This window comes from Elephas maximus, chromosome 3 (genome assembly GCF_024166365.1).
Source record: "Elephas maximus indicus isolate mEleMax1 chromosome 3, mEleMax1 primary haplotype, whole genome shotgun sequence".
In the NCBI taxonomy this organism is placed as follows: domain Eukaryota; kingdom Metazoa; phylum Chordata; class Mammalia; order Proboscidea; family Elephantidae; genus Elephas; species Elephas maximus.
In genome coordinates, this window is record NC_064821.1 from 136,471,712 (window position 1) to 136,493,848 (window position 22,137).

Here is a 22,137-nt window from a genome sequence, read left to right on the forward strand (position 1 = left end):
CCAGGAAGCAGTGCTGGAAGCAGAGCACGTCTTTGGACCTGAAGTTCCTGTACTGAGATGCTCCTAGACCAAGGGAAGACTGATGACAAGGACTTTCCTCCAGAGCCAACAGAGAGAGAAAGCCTTCCCTTGGAGCCAGGGCCCTGAATTTGGACTTGTAGCCTATTAGACTGTGAGAGAATAAACTTCTCTTTGTTAAAGCCATCTATTTGTGGTATTTCTGTTATAGCATCACTAGATGACTATGACACCCTTCCTTCCCTACTTCCCTTAACACCCAAGTCATTGCTTTCTTGAGCTACTGCAATAGCCTTCAAACTGACCTTTCCTCCAATTCATCTGCAGCAAAACCTATTGTAAATACGTCTGACCATGCCAAAATGCCAAATGCTAATTTAATACCCTTCCATAGTTCCCTTCCTATAACTGTGTTTTTCAAAATGTGGTCTGAGGACTTCCTATATTGTAATTACCACAAAAAATAGATTACTATGTTCCACCCTAGACCTATTGAGCTACTAAACCAAAACTCTGGGGCCTCAGGCTTTGCACTTTTAACTACTTTCACAGGGAATTCTTATGTACTCTAAATTCCGAGAGCCACTGATACATAAGGGTAAAGCCTAAGCTTCTTAACATGCATTGATGGGTTCCTGACAAATTACTTCTTAAATTGAACTTTTGTAAATTAAGCCATTATTCAAATACATTAGGGCAGTTTCGTCACATAAAGATGTGATAGATCACTCAATAAAGAATCACTTGGAAATGTAATTTCTTTCTAATTTATATGTTTAGAAAGTATGAGTAGTGTGACCTTAATGTGGGACAGACTTCTAATTCAACAGCTTGATGATTCATGGTAGTGGAATAAGGGAGGGAGCATTGAAAAGGATGAAATCCAAATCTCCCAATTCAAACTAGTAGAAATCTTAGAGGGCATTCCCTGGATGAGAGAACAGAGGAGACAAAGCTCCGATGTACCCAGCAATCATGAGCAAAAATAATCAGTGATGTCAAATATTAAAAAGAAGGCAGAGGGACTACCTTTATAGAAGATTGGCACCAGGGAGCATGAGAGGTAGACCCATTGCCATTGAGTTGATTTCGACTCATAGTGACCCTATAGAACAGAGTAGAACTGCCCCATAGCGTTTCCAAGGAATGGCTGGTAGATTCGAACGGCTGACCCTTTGGTTAGCAGCTGAGCTCTGAACCACTGTGCCACCAGGGCTCCAGAGAGTTAGAAGTACATTTATAGTCTATTCCAGGAGAAATTATGAGACAGGAAACAATAACAGTTAAAAGCCAATTGAAAATCCAGCAGTGAGAGGATTCCTATTTATTGGTACTCTTTTTTCCCCTCTTGGCTACTCGCAGCCAAGTACCATGATTCTAGCAACAGTAATGTCATATTGGAAAGATGAAAATGCCACTTGCTTTGCTCTATGTTGTTACTGATCTATCGAAAATAAGTTGGACTAATCCTCCACCATTCTCTAATGAACCCACTTAAGACTGAGGTAATGTATCATATTTTTATAGTTTACAAATACCTATACAATGCCAGACAGGATAAAATACAGGGCTATGATGGAGACAGATTACATCCATCACATTCCCCTCTTCTCTGTTGAAAAAGAATACATTAATTTGACAAGAGATTATTTCTTCCAGAGCTATGCTAATTTATTACCCAGTAACTTTTTCACTTGTTTGCAAACCAATTACAAAAATTGGTTCAGAAACTTCTGAACCAATTGACATAGTTTGTACTCAAAATATGACTTTCTTTTACATTCTTTGTTAAGTCTTTTCTTGTAAACAGTGTTAAATGACTTTGAAGGTATATATTGTGGACCGTTAAACACAAACACAATCCCATATGTTACTGCTAATGAGGAAAACATCGCCACCTTGGCAAAAGCGTTTCCAGGTGGCTATGAGGAGAGGTCTGTTAAAATTCTGTCATAACTCAAGTACTATTGACAATATTGGAATATAGGTTGTATATACTTTGCAAATCTTTATAAGTGAAAGTTAATCATTAATGCATAGAAATTTCCAAGACTGTCAAATTCTTTAAAATCCATCATTGTACTCATGAATGTGGTGTATCTTTATACCGAAATGAAGACAACCTTAAGTACTTACTGATGAAGATCAAAGACTAAAGCCTTCAGCAAGGATTACACTTGAGCATAAAGAAAATAAAAATCCTCCCAACTGGACCAATAAACAATATCATGATAAATGGAGAAAAAATTTAAGCTGTCAACAATTTTATTCTACTTGGATCAACAATTAATGCACATGGAAGCAGCAGCCAAGAAATCCCAAGTATTAGTTTGGGGAAATCTGCAAAACACCTCTTTAAAGTTTTAAAAAGCAAAGATACCATTTTGATAACTAAGGTGCACCTGATTCAAGCCATGGTCTTTTCAATTGTATCAAATGCGTACAAAAGCTGGAAAATGAAAAAGGAAGGCAGAAGAATTCAAACTGTGGTGTTGGTGAAGAGTATTGAATATACGGTTGACTACCTGGAGAATTTTTTTTTTTTTTTACCTGGAGAATAGGAAACCCTGCTGGTGTAGTGGTTAAGAGCTACGGCTGTTAACCAAAACGTTGGCAGTTTGAATCCACCAGGTGCTCCTCGGGAACTCTACGGGGCCGTTCTGCTCTGTCCTATAGGGTCACTATGACTTGGAATTGACTCCACGGCAGTGGGTTGGTTTGTTTGTTTGTTTTTAACCAGAACAAAACAAATCGGTCTTAGAAGAAATATAACCAGAATGCTCCTTAGAAGTGAGGATGGAGAGACTTTGGCTGGCTTACTTTGGGCATGCCAACATGAAAGACCAATCATTAGAAAAGGACATCATGTTTGGTAGAGAGTTAGCAAAATGAGGGAAACCCTTATTGAGATGGATTGACACAATACACACGATGGACTCAAACGTATCAGTGGTCACGGAGATGGCACAGGACCAGGCAACATTTTGTTTTGTTACACTTGATGGCAACTAACAACAACAAATAAGGTAATCAGATCTACAGAATTATTGACTCATGCTCTGTGGGCAGGTGTTCTGCTCTAAGATTGGAAAGGTCTTGTGTGAAGACTTAAGAGATGTTCAAATTGTTTTGAAAATCATCTTAGCAGTGTTAATCACTTTTAGGTGAAAAATCTAGGTACAGCTGTTGCTGTCGAGTCACCTCTGACTCATAGTAATCCTACAGGACAGAGTAGAACTGTTCCAGAGTTTCCAAGGAGTGGCTGGTGGATTCAAACCACTGATCTTTTGGTTACACAGCCAAGCTCTTAACCATTGCGCCACCAGGGCTCTCTGCAGTAAGAATCCTGGCACCAATTACATTAGGGGTGGGTGGGACTACCCTAGTTATCGAGTCAAACAACCAAGTTTGGTGCTCCGTGATCTTTGATTGGAGCCAAAATTGAGATTAATGCTCAGCTCAAGGAGTGCCTGAGTGAAGCGACAAGCCCTTCCTATTAGTTTACAAAATTAGTGACCATTCCAAGAATTCTTTGAGTACATACAGATGAACAGTGGAATCTCATAAAATTTTAACATTTATGCTTTTTGTTCTTAATGTTGATGAATAGTTAAAAAAAGGAAACTGTATACTAGAAGCTTCTAAAAAGGTTATCATTCATTAGTGAAACCACTAGATAACGCACTTAAGTGTGTACCTAGTCATAACTGAATACTTGCTGATTGTACATGAACTTTAGAGATGATCTTTTAAAAACAAACTGGATTTTGCCATTCCCCTTCTTCAGGTTTTTTCCTTTTCTGGTTTTATTCCAAAAGTAACTTACAGTAAAATAAAATTCTTAAATGGTGTATACTGGACTCTTCTTGCCTACCTTCCCAACCTCATTTCCTACTACCCTTCCCCCTAGCTCATAGGCTCCAGATAGATTGAACTTCATTCTGTATGCAAAGCCAGGACCTTTGCACATGCTTTTCCGACTAGAAGGCATTCCCAGCACTCTTTTCATGGATAGCTTTTGTTCAACTTTTAGGCCTCAGTTTATATGCCTCATCCTTAGAGATCCTTCAACTCCCAAACTCATTTACGTCTTCTCTGTATCTCTCCTAGTAATTTTTTTTCCCACTGCTTTTTCTATACCAAAAAAAAAAAAAAAAACCAAACCCAGTGCCGTGGAGTTGATTCCGACTCCTAGCGACCCTATAGGACAGAGTAGAACTGGCCCATAGTTTCCAAGGAGCGCCTGGTGGATTAGAGCTGCCGATCCTTTGGTTAGCAGCCGTAGCTCTTAACCTCTACACCACTAGGGTTTCCGGGTTTTACCATAGTTGTAATTATATATTTGTGTTTTTGCTTAATGGTTGCCTCCCACACTAGAATGTGATCTCCAATAGATCTGGGATCATTGTGGTTTTTTTCAAGACTGAAGCTGGGGATTGAGGAAAACAAATTAAATAAAATCTAGTAAAGCAACATAAGAGATTTACATGCCAAAAATAATTAAAAAAGAAAATCACAGTTTAAAGGTCATTTAGTGGAAGAGCAATGTGCCTAACACATCCCAATAGCTCCTGATAAAACTTGTTGCTGTAGAGTCGATTCTGATGCATGGTGACCATGTAGGACAGAGAACTGCCCCATAGGGTTTCCAAGGCTGTTAATCTTTAAGGAAGCAGATTGCAAAATATTTCTTTCAAACTGTCACATTTTTCTCCTGTGGAGCTTCTGGTGGGTTCGTACCACTAACCATTCTGTTAGCAGCTGAGTGCCTAACCACTGTATCACCAGGGCTCCTTTCATAAGGAAAGGAAGCCTATGGGGCAGTTCTACTCTGTGTTACAGGATCGCTGTGAGTTGGAATCGACTAGACTGCAAGGGTTTGAGATATCAAGAAACTGTAAGCTGTACAAAAATTAGAGCTCTCACTCATTGGTGGTGGGATGTAAAATGGAACAGCCACTTTAGAAAAGTTTGGAAACATCCCATACAATTTAAAAATAGAGTTACCATGTGACTCAGCAATTCCACTGCTAGGTATACATCTAAATAAAAACAGTGCCACACAAAAATTTGTATATAAATGCATATAGCAGCATTATTCATAATAGCCAAAAGGTAGAAACAACCCAAGTGTTCATCAATGGATAAGCAAAATGTGGTAATACAATGGACTATCACTCAGCTATAAAGAATGAAATACTGATACATGCTACAACATGAGCCTCAAAAACATTATGCTAAGCGAAAAAGCCAGTCACAAAAGATCACATTGTATGATTTCATTTATAGAAAATGTTCAGAATAGGCAAATCTACAGAAAGTAGATTAGTGGCTGGCTAGGGCTGGAAACGGAGTATAGGGAGTGATCCCGTAATGGGTACAGGGGATTCTTTTTGGGGTGATAAAAATGTTCTAAGCTTAGATTGTGGGGATGGTCGCACAATTCTGTGACTACTAAAAACCTTTAAATTGTATATTCTAAATGAGTGAATTTTATATGAGTATCGCAGTTAAGATGTTAAATTTTTTACCATTTTTTTTTAAGTTTTGAATTTAAAGGTCTAACTTCAGTCTTCACAATGCTGGATAAATAGAAAATTACTGTACTTAGCATATATGTTTCAGGAAGATAACAGCAAAAGACTAATTTTAGAAGCTTCAAATAATTATCCTTAGTTCTATTGGTTTGATATTTCTGAAAAGAGGTTTCATACTAATGGCTCCTGGGTCAAGGGCCAGTTCAAAGGTAAAATGTTTACATTTAATCAGCAAAGTCTATTTTGAATTTTTGATTACAAAAGCTCACCTCGGCACCCCAAAAAAGTCCAGTCACCATAGGATATAATTGAGATATTTTCAAATAAAACTTATGTAAATGTGCTCATAACTGGAATCTGTAATCCTACCTTCCATGCATTTGCTGATGTTTTCACCTACTAACTGCTGTCAATTTTAACTTAGTTTTACAGTATTTGCTTTCAAAAGTATTTTCTACATTGATTTTCAGAATAGCTTTCAAGCCTCTGAGCCTCTTAAAACAGGAAATATCAGTCTTTGTCATAGTCTCTTAAAAATTTGTTTTTATGGTGGTGGAACATGTCAGAAAACACTTCAATCATTTTTATGCCTACAATTCAGTGACATTAACTGCTCATAGCTCCTTGTAAGAGGCTTTTGTTAAAAACAGGAATTGAGATACATTAACTTGCTTTGGGTTATAATTGACATATAGTTTTGGCAGTGGGAAGTAAATTTGTAAATATCAGATGACTTTTTTTTTTTTATTACATTTCTACATTTGTGAATTTGAATAAGCTTAATCAAAATGTCAGAATTTGGCTACAAAATGGTCCTTTTTGGATCAGTACCTCTACCTCTTTGTTGTTTATCAGTACTTTTGTTTCTTGAAAAAGCTCTTAGCTGTTCTTTGATTGGAATTGGTGAAAAGCAGCTGGCATTAACTCCAACCTCCCAATTAAAATAGTGGGGCTTGGTAGATAACACTTCTATTCATCAACTTGAGAACTTTAAGCTCAAAGATGCTGAGGGGTTCTTCAGTCTCTTTTGATCTCTCATAGTAACTTGAATATAATAGACTTCTTAGGCCTCTCTTTACCTTTTTTTTTCCAATCCCAATGCCAGATAATCATTTAACTGGCTCTTCCTGGCCAGAGACCAGTCTAAATACTTTTCTATGCTGAACCCAGTTCTGAAGTTTCACCTCCTTTCCCATCATTGTGTATGTAGTGGAGACTCCCCTCTTACTGTTTTTTTTTTTTCCCCCAGTGTCCATGACTGACTTCATTTCCCTCTTGTCCTGAAGTAATAACAACAACCATTAGGGATCAGTGGCACATTAGCCAGTGCCTTATACTCTCAAACTGATAACCCTCTCCACTAGTATCGATGATCAAAAGTAGACCATAGTTTGTTCGCCAGGATTTCTCATTATCTTTTGATTAGCCCAATTGCTCAAGATTTTTTCCTGTTCTTGCTGGCCTTAAAAAACACTTCTTAATTTAAATATTACATAACACAAACTGCTAGTACAGACAAATAAGTGATCTCTATTAAAAATAAGTATATTACAAACATTCTCTGGTAGAGTTGTCTTTAAGGCTTTCCAAATATTTGTTATTAAGGTGGTTTAATTCAAAATGAACATTTAGGGAAGTTTTCAGATTTTAAGAGAAACCCTGGTGGCATAGTGGTTAAGTGCTGTGACTGTTAACCAAGAAGTTGGCAGTTCAGATTGTATGAATTTATCCTAAGTCAATGGGGTAGGATATTATCCCACTTAGATAAGTTAGGAAGGAGTTTTAATGACCTAGAAGACATCTGGATGCATGTTGGTCCTAGCAAGCCACCTCTTATCAAGGAGTCACTTTGACAAGAGAGATAACTAACAAAGCAGAAAAATCATCATTTTTAACAGCTCATAAAAATTCTATGATTAAAAAAAGCATCCCTTTTGTAAAACATTAATACAAATGTCATCATAAATGCAAGCACTTAGAAATATTCAAAGCACTATTACCAACAATGCTAAGTTATTTTAAGTTTAAATTGTGTAGCCATTTAGACATTTTGGCTAAAATCATAATAATGCCCTGAGGAAACTGTCATTCTTAAAAACACAAAAGGACAAACAGGAAAAAATTTCAAATTCAGATAGATTTTTGCAACTTTATTTACATTTTGGTCTTAAGAGAGATTCTTTTTAAATTCATTTTTTAGAATGTAAAACACAAAAACTTGCCAAATATCAGATCCACACAAATCCTTACAAAGGTTTTCTGTGCAGTCTTCATTAATGCAAATCTTTGTGAATGTTTCACTCTTACTATAGATCCTGAATCTGTTTCACAATCATGAGGTTACAAAGCTTTCATGCACGGCATTCATTATAAACTATAAATAAGATTTGTATTAATTTTTTATTAAAGGGAAAGCTGGGTAATACAAAATATGAGAGGCTGAGTAGCAGACAATCCGCTGAGGCTCAGTATATCTCACTTGCTCTGTAGCTTTCTGTCATTACTTTCAAAGAGCACACAGCACATGAGGAATAGTAATCATCTCCCTTATTAACCTCCCTAATTTAAAAATCTGTTGTTTGTAAAACTGGACCAATTATCACAAACTACCATTTGCATAATTAACCACAAGTCTGTTACAAAGGATTTAGTTAGTGGTATCAACAAATGAAAGAGGATGGAAATTTATAAAAAATGGGTTTTTCTAATAAGCATGCCAACTCATTAGGTATCATGGGCTGTGCTGCTACTTCAACTTCTAATTAGATGTTCAATGCCTCACAGTCAAAGATTGATCAATAGAAGGAAGCAAAAACTAAATTATTTTCTAGGGACTGTAACATTTCATTTGATAACAAAAGGATAGGACAAAATCTACGCAAGATTTATATGCGTTCCAACTTTTCACTCAAGAATTCTTCTACACTATCTGTGTTCCATTTGAGGATGCTCAGTTCTTCAGCAATGTTCCCATTGTCGTCCAAAAGCTTCAGTACAGGGTCTGAACCGCGAACATACTACAAAAAAGAGAAATGCCATTGTTATTTTCTGTTCATAAAAAACCTTCTCAGCTTCAAACAAGGTCCAAAACAATTTAATCCAGCTTCATTAAATTTAATAGTAATAAAAAACACTTTCAAATATAATATCAGAATCAATGTGTCTTAAAGGAAGTCTTTTAAGAAAAAGTTTAAAGGGATTTTTGCAAATTAAAAAAAAAAAAAAAAAAACCACGCACTGTACTTCTAAAGAGAAAAACACCTGTTGGTATCAAACTATTTAAGATTTAAGCTTATTACTGAATGTAACAAATATTTATTAAATACACAAAACCTATTGCCATTAAGTTGATTCAGATTCATAGCGATCCTACAGGACAGAGTAGAACTGCCCCATAGGGTTTCCAAAGAGTGGCTGGTGGATTCAAACTGCTAACCTTTTGGTTAGCAGCTGAATGCTTAACCACTGTGCCACCAGGGCTCCATTATATGCATAGCACTCTGAAACTTTCAAATGAACTTAAAATCTCATGGAGGAAACAGACCAGTTCAAAGTTAATTGATGAGAGAGAATGATGGTATAATGAACAGTGTTGAAGTTTTATAAAAATAAATGATCAGACTCAGGATTCCTCTCGGGGTATTAAGCCTTACCTTAGTTTAAGAAATCTACTGATTTTGCTGTAATCAATCTAGAATTCGGCTGGATTCTTGAAACTTTAGACACACTAACTGGGTTCAGTATTTATCAGATAGCTCTGAGAAATTCCAACTCTGGGTAAATGTGACAACGAACATGGTTCCATTTTTAAGAGACTAAACCTTCAATTTTAAATTAAGTAGAACTGGATAACTAGATATACAGATCTCTGACAACTTCTTTCAGAAATTATGCTTCAGTTTTTCTAGGTCTTCTGGGGTTGTGAACTCTAGAAACGGAGGCAAGCTCTGATATACTATTAGCAGTTGGTATATTCCCATCTCCATTTGTGGAGTTTTAGAAATGTAAGCTGAGGGCTGCGTATGTCTTGCCTCAGAGACATCTTACTACTGACACTGGGGTTTCAGACACCTGGAATGATAATTACCAATGTTACCTTTGAAGTTAATGTAAGGAAACATTTAACCCTGAGGCCCAATTCAAAAAGTCAGTTGATGATTTTTTGCTACCTATGCTAGACACACAAATACTTGATTATTAACATTAAGATATGGGACTTGGTCATTTTATCTATTAAATTACAAGTTCTAAAATTCACAGTTAACTAAAATAATATCATGCTCATTGATCAGAGAAATAACCTGAGTTTAAAGAAAAACTGCCCCTAAGCTATAGGCCCTGTGAGCTAATAAATCAGTAATTACATTAATACTTAAACATTTCTGATCAGGCTACCTACAAAAACTCTTTTTAAACACTTATTTATTTAAATATTCATTTATTTTAATTAAAAAAAAAAAGAAATTAAAATTAGAACAAAGATATTCCATTAAAATCAACCATACCTTGATTTGTAGTCCTCGGAAGAGTTTGGGTTTATCACTCCTGACAAAAGCTTAAAAAAAAAAAAGATAGGTAATTGTTTACTTTCATGCCCAAACTGGCTACAAAACCAAAATAAGAAGTAGAAATAAACTGAACAAATGAAATACTCCAGCCCTAAATGGAAAAACTAAGGAAAACAAACACGAATGGAAAGACATACCATGTTCTTGGATGGCAAGACTATGTATTTTAACACACTGTCTCAAATTAACCAAAATACCAAACTCCAAAGGGGTTTCTAGGGCTACTGAGATAGCAAAGCTCATCTGTAAGAGTCAATGTGTAAGAATAGTGAAATCGGTTAAAGAAAAAAGTAAGTAAAATATGGAGGAATATCTGAGCAATTAAGACTCAGACACTAACCAAAAAGAGATCCTAAAGACACTGGAAAAACAAGGTAATTCTTAATATTGGTCCTATGTTATCATTTGCATGAATTTCTACTTAAATTTTATAGACATGCATATGCTTTTGAGAACTTTTTTTTTAACTTAGAATTGAATTACTTAGCAATAGCACTATAGACGTACTTCATTATGAAGGTCTTAACATACTTGCATTTAGGATAAAAAAAAGATTAGTAAAAGTTTTTTTTTTCTTTTTTTAAAGTTTTGAAGACTTATTGAAAGAGACACAGAAATTCCATCTAATCTTACAAAATGTGGCTCAAGATAAAATTGACTATGTTATTCTGGCTTATTAGAATATAGTCTCTATTAACTTCATTCTTTCAGATTTGTTCAAATGCCACTTCTCTGCAGATTTATGAATCCTCAACCAAAAATGATCTTATGATATCCTATTACATTTTATACCTCCCCTTTGGCAAATGCTATATGTACACCTGTGTAAAACAACAGAAAACACACAGTACCTGTGTCTATTTACTATTTTCCCTACTACAAAGAAACTTCTCTGGGAAAGGACTATTCTTATACTTCTTTGTTTCCATAACAAAGTCTAGCACATTTAATAATTTTCATTCATTCAACAGATTTTTAACAGGCTGGAACGAGTGATAGGAAGATGAGTCACTAATGACTATTTTCATCAGTTCTTTTCTCTCTGCTAAAGATAGATCTGTAAACCTCCTAATTTTGAATGCGGGGGCTATCTGTTAAATACCCTGTAGTAGTAAGAAATGACATTTTGCATACAGTAAATGAATCTTTTAACAAATATTTGAGTAGTTATATCTACACAGCAGCAGGATAGGCTATATGAGAATATAAGGAAATTAAGTTCTTTAACTTCAAGAAACCTACAGTCTGCTTAATTAAACAGGCCTGCAATAAATAAAAAGATAAAACGTGGTCATAAAAATGATGTTGTCAATTCACCAACAATAGATAATAAGTACTCTGAGTTCAGAGAAGGACATTTTACTAGCTGGACTGATAAAGAAATAGGCAAAAAACAAACAAAAAAAAGATGCAACATTTGATGAGAACCAAATTACATGCATGTATGCACTTGAATATAAAACAATGCCCTGCCTTCAACATGGTTCAAAAGGATTAAAAATTTATCTTTTACTATTTTAAATAGTTTATTCATAAAATCTGACATTTCATAATAGTCAAAATAAACTTAACATCAACTTCAAATATTTTGCCAGAGAAAGTAAATTGAAGTATGGTAAAAATGTATTCCAAGAAAAGGCAACATAATAGTACCTGTCGATCTTCAGCCAGTCAGGAAAAAACTACAGTTCCTGAAGTCCAACGCTTGTGTCCCACTTTTACTACTGACTGTAGCATTGTATTTAACCTCTCTATTTTTTTTTTATGTAAACATACAGAAACCCTGGTGGCTTAGTGGTTAAGTACTATGGCTGCTAACCAAGAGGTCGGCAGTTCAAATCCACCAGGTGCTCCTTGGAAACTCTACGGGGCAGTTCTACTCTGTCCTATAGGGTTGCTATGAGTCGGAATCGACTCGACGGCAGTGGGTTTGGTTTTGGTTTTTTTATGTAAACATACAGCTTGGCTCAGTTATGGTTGAGGGAAAATTTTCATGTTTCACAGATTATAATCAAAATCATGACAGCAAATTTTTAAAAACTTTATAAAAAAACCAATTTTGAATATGTAGTATTGTTATTTGTATTATTCTTCTGATTTCATGATCTCATATTCACACTGTAATCAAATTTCATGTGCTCCATAGCTGCATGAGTCATCAAATACGCAAACAGTAAATGATGAAGTCCAGGAACATAAATGATGGGGTTTATGGCACCCCTTCAAGAGCCATTTTTTTCTTTTAAAAGATTCTGGAAGAGGAGAGCCTAAAACATACTAATGTTTAGTACACCAGGAAACAGTCGTCATCACTTACCATCTGGGTCCAGTAGACTCTTTTTATTTTTAAATGACTTTATGAATGAATAAAGGGAAAGTGAAAACAACAACATTATTACAAATTGTAACAAGAATGTAAATACAGTAAACTCAAATATTTATGCCGCATTTTCCTGGTTTTGAAATATATATAACGAATATGGGCAATGTGCTTTCAGTGCGGCTAACGGCTTACCAGTTCTCGTGCATGAACTTGGAACGTATCCATCTTGTGAGTAAATACTGTTTCTAGATTTCAAATGCATCTCTCATAGGTTCTAATTTATAACTAGGCTGGTTATTCTCACATTTATATCATCATAGTGTAATACTCTGGAAAACCTTGTTAGCCTAGAAGATAGTCATCTTATTTGCTTTATATCTGTAAGACTTTTTTTTTTTTTTTTATTTTTTAGATGTGTAAACACCAATGAATCAAGTTAATGAATTTTTTTCATTTCTATACCATTTATTTTCTTCCAGTTGCCTCTGTAAGACGTACCTGCCTTCAGCACTTGCCCATTTAAAAACTGTATCAAATAAATTTTGATGTATAAACATCATAAAATTTGAAAGAATAACGTTACATGATTAGCAAACTGGGATGATTCAGATTCTCGTTGCAAACTATTTTATGAGAAAGTCCGTCCTATCCAGTGACTGACTAGAATACGGAATTTCCTTTCTGTGCTTGGAAATATACTGTTCACTTATTGATTCTCGATGCTGAGAAAAATCACCCAGGATATCATCAGATGAGGTTTCACAGTCGGGAGATTTTGCGTATATGATCAACTTTACCATCACCATTAGTGTCTACAGTAGCACTGTCCAAAAGAGATTGTGGATTGTGGTTACTGCACATTTGAAATGTGGCTAGTGTGACTGAGGAACTAAATTTAAAGCTTTATTTAATTTAATTAATTTAAATCTAGTAGAAGTCTAGAGTGCTGCTATTTGTCTCTTTTCATTTATCTTCTGATCCATTAATCAGTATGAAATCTTTCTGTCAATCTTCTCTTTGTTTGCCATTATGGACAAAAAATCTGAATTCTCAAATGTGTTTAATGAAAGATAACAACAACAAGCCATAAAGACGGTGTCTTCAAGACTTCTTTTAAACTTTCTTGAAAGATATAAAACTCTGGGCAACACGAGATAATTGAACAATGATGTAATAATGATGATTTATTTCACTATTACATCATTATTCTTATAATTTGGATCTTTTTTAGCATAGCTGGGAACAACTGATGATTAACGACACCATAATATATCTTAAATATATAAAAGGATTCAATGGACTCATACAGTAATTAATTGCAAGATAGAATTTTATTCTATTAAAAAAGAAGTACATTTTTCTCTTTGTTCTTTGGAAGGCCTCTAAGAAGGAATAAGTCATAAAATAATAATCCTTACAACTAGTAAGGACAGCCCCCAAAAGAAACTCAAAAACAAAAATTGGGTCCAGTGGATCCTGATCATATAGGACAGGTTTAACAAAGTTAACAAATGTGCACAAATACCTCATAAAGGTAACTTATTTTCTAGTTTACTACCAGCTGTTTTAAAAATAGCTCAATGACATTAGTATGGAGATTCCTAAGGAAATCAACCGTATCTATTTCTAGAAAATGTTTTTATATTATTTGTCAATTATAAAGGCAGTTCTGTAAATAATACTTCAAAGTGATCAAATATACAGAAATGATTTTAAAAAACACAAACCAGGTGAAATGTTTCTGATTTTAAAAAACACAAACCAGGTGAAATGTTTCAGTTTCCCCCTTGGGATTCTTAGCAGCACGTCATTTGTGCGGCTCCCTAGAAGTGTAACTAAGTTTTGTTCCGCACACAGCTTAGAAAGTCGTGGGACTCTTCTCAGTGAAACCTTATAGTTCAGAGGCTCTTCAGAGCTAATTATAAAGAATATTAAAAAAACAAACAAAACCCATCCTTCTATCCTCCTCCTTGTTCCACAAATGGAGTAAAAGTGGGAGTAGAAGGGCGAGAATAAGGAGGTATAGGCCTTGAAGTTAAAGGAAAATGTTTAAAGCATAGTTGACTAGATCTAATGATGTAACCTTTGACCACACTGACCACATTAGAAGTAGCTATACAAGTACTGTACTGGTTTTAAGATTTAATTTAATTACAGGAGCTTAAGACTTATGAACTCTCACATGAAATTACATGGATGGAAAATGAGATGTCTTCCTATTGATTACTTTACCCTGACACAACAAGACAAAGCAAACAGCAGTAGTGACAACAACAAAACTCAATTCTCAACTATGTTCAATAAACACTATAAAAAAAAAAACACTATAGGATATCCAAAAAAGGGTACTTCTAAAATATTAAAATTTACTACTGTATAAAAACTACCTGGAGTACAAAATTATGAGTCATTTAGATCATCACAACAAGACAATTTAAAAGCACTTAAAAATCCAGAAAAGGGCAACTTAAATAATTAAAAGAATTTAGGGGGATACGAGGTATAATAATGAAGAGATGACAAAGAAAAAGGACTGACCCTCAATTCAGAAAAATAAAGCCAGAGAAGGAATGTTTGAAGCCTATTAATTCATCAAGGCTATGTAACCATTCATTTAACAAACATTTGAATTCCTCTTAATACCAGGTGCTGTGCTGGCAATTCTAGGTATATGAATGATAAAAAATTAAACAATTTAATTTTGGTCTTTAAGGAGCTCCCAGTTTAGTAGAGGAAAAAGGTAAGCCAAATACATTACAATGCTCTGCGAGAACTGCTATAGAACATAAAGGGGAAGAGTAAAAAATTCTGTCTGGCAGACTATCCAAAGTCCAGGCAAAAATAATGCTTTAATTAAATTCTGAATGATTAAGAGTTTCCCAAAAGAATTAGGAAGGGGCACGCGTCAGGCAGAACATACGATGTGCGCAAAGACATAGAGGTCAGAGTCCAGAGAACTGCACATAGTTCTGCACAGCTGCTTTTGGGGGAAAGAGATATAAACCTAGAAAAGACAAGCCATATTGTGGTGGGTCTTACATTTGATACAATTGAGTTTGATATTTATTCTGTATGTGATGGGGAGCTATAAAGGATTTTAAGCAAGAGAGCCACATCATCAATATGTCTGTGGAAAAGGTCTTTTTGGTAGTTGTGTGGAAGGGGCAATTAAAGTATGAAAAAGGAACAAGACAGGTAGGTCAGACAACAAGTGACTGTAACCTTCTGGATAAAGGTTTGCTAGAGGCTTGAATTAAAAGCACAGCGAAGGAGAAGGGAGTAAGGTTTGAAGGTTATTAAGAAGGGAATCAGGAGTTCCTGGGTGGCAAAAATGGTTAAACACAGGACTACTAACCAAAAGTATGGTGGTTCAAACCCACACAGAGGAGCCTCTGAAGTAAGGCCTGTTGATTTGCTTCCAAAAGGTCACAGCCTTGAAAACCCTATGGAGTAATCTACTCTGCACACATGGGGTCGTCATAAGTAGGAATCAACTCAATGGCAAATAACAACCACCACCACAAGAAGGGAAGAGAGATACTACTTGGGTAAAACATGGGAAAGAAAGAGTAATTATGATTCTTGGGTTTCATACTTTTGCCTGATGATACAGCCATTTGTGGAAATAGGGAAGAAGATGGTATACTTTTATAAATGAAGAGGATTAATTCAGTTTTTCAACATCCTGGGTTTAAGGCCTTTTACTAAAAGCTTGGTTCAGTCTGCAGGACTATTAGAAATGCAAAATCTCAGGACCCACCTATACCAAATCTACTTAACTAGAACGTGCATTTTTACAATATGATTTATATGTATGTTAAAGTCTGAGAAGCAGTCAGAAATTTAAGTTTGTAGCTTAGGAAAAGTTTCGGTCTAAAAGTACAGATTTGGAAATCAGTAGGTAAGTACCTGAAACTGAGGAAGTGAGGTATCATTCAGGAGGAGAAGAAGAAAAAATCTGAAGCTAGACCTTGGCTACTACTACCATTTGAAGTATATGTGGTAGATGAGATGCCAGGAAAGTGAATGGAAAGACCTGTCAGAAGTAGGAGGAAATTAGGAGATAATGAATTCCCACATGTGAAAGGAATAGAGTTTCAAATGCTAAAAAAGTCAAGTAAGATTTAGTGGCCACAATGTAAAAAGGGTAGAAACAGAAGCCAGATTGTAGTAGGTTGGGGAATGACTACAGGTGAATATATAGAATTTTGTATATGTTGATGACACAGGCTGCAGCTACAATAATATTGAGGGTTTTTTTTTCCTTCAAGCGGACAATAAATGAGTATGTTTAAATGTTTAATGTAACCAATACTATCTGAAGGGTGTAAGATACAGTAATAACAATAACCTATTTCCCTTGAGTAGATTCTGATTCATAGTGACCCTACAGGATAGAACAGAACTATCTCATAGGGTTTCCCAAGGCTGCAATCTTCTCCCATGGAGTGGCTGGTGAGTTTGAACCACTGACCTTTTGGTTAACAGCCAAGCACTTAAACACTGCATCACTAAGGTTCCTCAGTAATAACAATACCTACTATTTAATATCCTTCGTGCTGGAAGAGTGCTTGACATATAGTAAGCACTCAGTAGATACTTATAAAATGAATAAATGACTTAATCTGTATTTGCTGGTATCAGACATGTACTATATGATTTACATGTAATATAATTTAACTGTGAGTTGGAATCGACTTGGTAACAGTGAGTTTTAGTGGGTAGGTATAATTTAACACTCAAAATAGCCCTATATGGTAGGTTTTAACCTATTTTACCCCATCTGTAACCCATTTTATAAATAAGGAAATTGACGAAGATAATGCTAAAAGATCAGTACTCTTTCGAGTAAAACTCTAAAGTTGCATCATACTCCTAGGCATCACTACCCATCACAGTTGGTATGAAAAGTGAAAATTTTTATTTGCTACCTCATTGTTGTAGCTGCTGTCGAGTTGGTTCCCAACTCATGGCAACCGCATACACAAGAAATGATATGCTGCCCTGTTTTATGGTATCTCCACGATCAGTTGTGGATCAGACCATTGTGATCAACAGGGTTTCATTGGCTGATTTTTGGAAGTAAACAGCGAGGTCTTTCCATCTTAGTCTGGAAGCTGCTCCAATCTGTTCGGCATCATAGCAACATGAAAGCCTCCACTGACAGACAGGCAGTGGCTGTGCATGAGGTGAACTGGCCAGGAATCAAATCCAGGTCTCCTGCATGGAAGGTGAGAATCCTACCACTGAGCCACCAATACCCTTGTGTTTGCTATCTTAACCAGTTGCCGTCAAGTCGATTCTGACTCATGTGTCAGAGTAGAATGGTGCTCCATAGGGTTTTCAAGGATTGATTTTTTGGAAGTAGATTGCTAGGCCTTTCTTCCATGGTGCCCTTGGGTACTACATTATTTCAAAGTCCTTAGCCTATGGGCCACATCTAGCCAGCTTGTTTTTGTAAGTTTTAATGGCTAAAGCCTATTCATTTGCATATTGTCTGTGGTTGCTTTTACATCAAAATAGGAGAGCTAAATAGTTGCAACAGAGCCAGTGTGGCCTGCAAAACTAAACATATTTGTATTTGCTATGTTGCACTGGGCTTTTTTAATATGTTGCCCTTTACAGAAAAAGTTAGCCAAGCCCTATTCTAATACAAATTATGGGCAATTCACATTTTTTGAGGGACAGTCACATCTTTACCATGGTAAGACACATGCTAAAAAACCAAACCCAAACCCGTTGCCATCGAGTCGATTCTGACTCATAGTGACCCTATAGACACATGCTAGGCAAAAAAAAAAAAAAAAAAAAAAAATGCTTACCCACATTATTACTTTTGATATCACCAAAAGTAATAGTATACTAGGTCCAATCTATGATGAGAAATTATTATACCTAGTACTCTCCCTACTTAAACAACGTGAGAAAAAAGTATTTTAGGAAGCATATTTAGAACTAGCTAAGGAATATGACCTGCCTGGGGTTCTTTTAAAGGAGGCCTGGTGGTATAGTGGTTAAAGCAGTTGATGGCTAACCGAAATGTCAGTGGTTTGAAAACACCAGTTGCTGCATGGGAGAAAGATGTGGTAGTCTGCTTTTGTAGAGATTTACAGCCTTGGAAACCCTATGTGTTCGTTATGAGTCGGAATTGACTTGATGGCAGTGGGTTTAGGGGATTCTTTTGCACAATCACTGAGTGGTTTAATGTGGATAAAACATACCAAATTTAAATCCTTCTCTCTTCTGTAACAGTTTAACATTAATTTATTCTTCTGTTTCATGACACAGCTAATTTAAATTAAGTAATCTTAAAAAGTTACAATGCAATATAAGCTAAACTGTGATGAAGGTTATCATGATAATCCCATTAGCTACCCAATGTTGAAGACACAGAATATGAAGCAATGATGACATGAAAATTAGTTCAGTATTTGTAAGACTAACACATCATCTGTTTATACAGTCTTTAAAAAAGCAGTTAATCTAATTACAGTAAAAATGAACAATTCCCCTTTAGTACTTTTCCAGAATATAGCTTAGATAGCAATTTTGAAAGTGGGAATATACTTGTTGTATCAAAAATATATCTTTTCACAGGCTCACAATATACTGGTATTATATATAACTATATTAAGTATGGATACACACTGTAGAATTAAACAATTATTTACATTTTCAAGAAAGCTTGTACTTATTAATCCAATTATTTTCAAAAGGAAAAGACTATGACTACATGTACCCAACCAAACCAAAAAACCCATTGCCACTGAGTCGATTCCAACTCATAGCGACCCGATACGGCACGGTAGAACTGCCCCATAAGAGTTTCCAAGGAGCGCCTAGTGGATTTGATCTGCCGACTTTTAGGGTAGCAGCTGTAGCACTTAGCCACTATACCACCAAGGTTTCCCACGTACCCAAAGGTCTCATACTTTAACTATAGATAAGAAACATATGTCCTTACTACGATTGGTAGCCTACACCCAAGCTTTGGAAGACTGAATGCAACTATCAACTGTAAGAAATATTACTGTAAACATAATAAAATCTGGTATCATAAACAGAAGGGTTAGTTGCTATATCAAAGCTCCTCTTTATTCTCATGAAAATGTAAGTCACAAAAGAAAACAAGCTAGTAAACATAAATAATCAGTAAAATTAAAAAACAAGGTATTCTATTTGCCAAAACTTTCTAGGATTAAGAATGATCGAAGTACCATTTAGGGAACTGATACTAAAAAAACTATAACTGTGGTACAATTCTGACTTGAAGTGTTTGAGACAAAAAAATCATACTAAGTAAGGATTTTCTTTCCCCAAGCAGAAGCAGATGTTATTCTCTGTGTTATATCAGAGTATGTGCTTATTCTAAAAAAGAATGCATTTCATTAGCTGTGTATCTGCTTATATGGGCCTCATATGAGATGTCACTACATTAAATTATTATATTTCTCTACCAAAATGAGCAATATTTTATAATAAACAATTCTAGGTCAGCAATGAAAGACATGCTAAATCGGGCAATTTTACAAAAAAACTAAACTAAAAAAGTCTCTTGCCATTAGGTAAATAAGGAAATAAATCATGGGAAAGTCAGCAGAAACTAAAACAGAACGAAAGGCATAGAAAACGAGCACTTACGTATTTCAGTAAAAAACAAAAACAAAAACTTCATTACCTTCAAACAAGTTCAGTTTCATAAAACTGACTTTTAAATGACACATAAGGACAGAACAGAAAAACCTTAGTCCAACCTTTTTGGAGAGGCGAAGTTCCCTTACTATTTGATGTTAACCAAAAGAATACACTTTCACAATCACGCTTTCACGTACTTATCCTTAAAATGCCCAGTGAAGATGGACATGTACGGTTTTATCTTCTATTCTTTTGTATCCCAAATCCTGTGGTAATTAACTCTCTTCTTGATGATTTGTCATTTTGGGCAGGTCTATTCTCACTCATTACAACTGCTCCTTAGGAGTTTCATATGTATCAATTCACCTTTAAGCATACTATAACGGTGTTATTTAAAGCAATGACATTTACATACGATAAAGGAAAGATTGGCTTTGTTGTATTTTAAATCTAAATGTCATATATTGGTTTTGCTCAACGTAACTTATCAAACAAAAAAACAAACTTGTTGCCATTGCATTGATTCCGACTCATCGAAAAAAAAAAAAAAACCAAACCCTGTGCCATCGAGTCGATTCTGACTCATAGAGACCCTATAGAACAGAGTAAAACTGCCCCATAGAGTTTCCTAGGCTGTAAATCTTTTATAGAAGTAGACTGCCACATCTTTGTTCCACAGAGTGGCTGGTGGGTTAGAACCACCAACCCTTCAGTGAGTAGTCAAGTGCTTTAACCTCTGCACCACTAGGGCTCCTAAAGTAACTTAAACAAAAAACAGAACCCACTGACTTCTGTTCGATTCTGACTCATAGCGACCCCACAGGGTTTCCAAAAGCTTGTAAATCTTTATGGAAGCAGACTGCCACATCTTTCTCTCGCAGAGTAGCTGGTGGGTTTGAACCGCTGACCCTTTTGGAAAGCAGCTGAGTGCTTTAACCACTGTAACTCCAGGGCTCCTAAAGTAATTTGTTGTTGTTAGGCGCCGTCGAGTCAGTTCCGACTCATAGTGATCCCGTGTACAACAGAATGAAACATTGCCTGGTCCTGCATCAGTCTCAAAATCGTTGTTACGCTTGAGCCCATTGTTGCAGCTACGGTATCAGTTCATCTCGTTCAGGGTCTTCCTCTTTTTCACTGACCCTCTAGTAAAGTAACTTAGCATTCACTATTCAAAAAATTTCACTTCCATAAAAACAAATGTGGAAAAAAAAAATCACACGCTGTTGTGAAAGCTTAATCCTAAAAGTACTTATTGCTGGGAGTATTTACTGAAACTTTTCTTGTGAAATGTTGATTTTAAATTATTAAATAAAAAATTTACTAAAGTTAAATTTACATACCTTGGACTTGAGGGAACCTCCCCAATTTTCATCCACAGACCTCAAGAATAGCTCCTGCGTATAACTACAAAAAGGAAAAACAGGAATTAATACAAATTTTAAAATTTTTAAAATTCTACAGCACAAACATTACAGTTAAGCAGATGTATAGATCAAAGATGCTAGATAAGACCACTGAGTTTCAGTCTAACTGAAAAGGAAACAGAACCAAGAATAAAAGTGGCTTCTCTAGGTACGGGAGCTTAAGCCGTACTTGGAGTACTCCTAAACCTAGCTGAAGGAGATATGGAGATTTGACAACAAACTCCAATAGGTAAGATGTTCTAGGAAGCTATTTACAAAGTCTTACAAAGGTTTCCTACAGTTTTTTTTAAGATAGTAAATTGAACATAGGTATATATCCATCTACCCTAGATACTTTAATGTAAATTCTTTCTGGTTGCTTTTATTATAAGTGATCAATGTTTTAAAATTAGATAAAACAAAAACCCAATACTATTTAAAAGTAATTATTATAGTAAGTACTATGTAAAGATATTATAGGAAAACCAGTAAAACTTCACCATGGAGAACTCAAATGCAAATATCTTAATGAAGCTGAATTGGATTCAGTAGTAAATATTGCATTTCCTGCTATAGAGCCTGCACATTCCCTTTATAGTAAAAGCTCATTATAGAAAACTCAAATGCAAATATCTAATGGCAATGAATTCAGC

At 35.5% G+C, this 22,137-nt stretch overlaps 1 protein-coding gene across 1 annotated transcript in view; it reads right to left on the reverse strand.

Moving 5' to 3' along the window:
• Positions 1-7,690: 7,690 nt before the first annotated feature.
• SELENOF (selenoprotein F) overlaps positions 7,691-22,137 on the reverse strand; it is a 44,821-nt gene continuing 30,374 nt past the window's right edge. The window contains exons 3-5 of the mRNA XM_049879690.1: positions 21,422-21,485; positions 10,061-10,110; positions 7,691-8,572 (exon numbers count right to left, since the gene is read on the reverse strand). Coding sequence (XP_049735647.1) covers positions 8,441-8,572; positions 10,061-10,110; positions 21,422-21,485 — 246 coding nt within the window. The 3' untranslated portion in view covers positions 7,691-8,440. The remainder of the gene's footprint in view (positions 8,573-10,060; positions 10,111-21,421; positions 21,486-22,137) is intronic.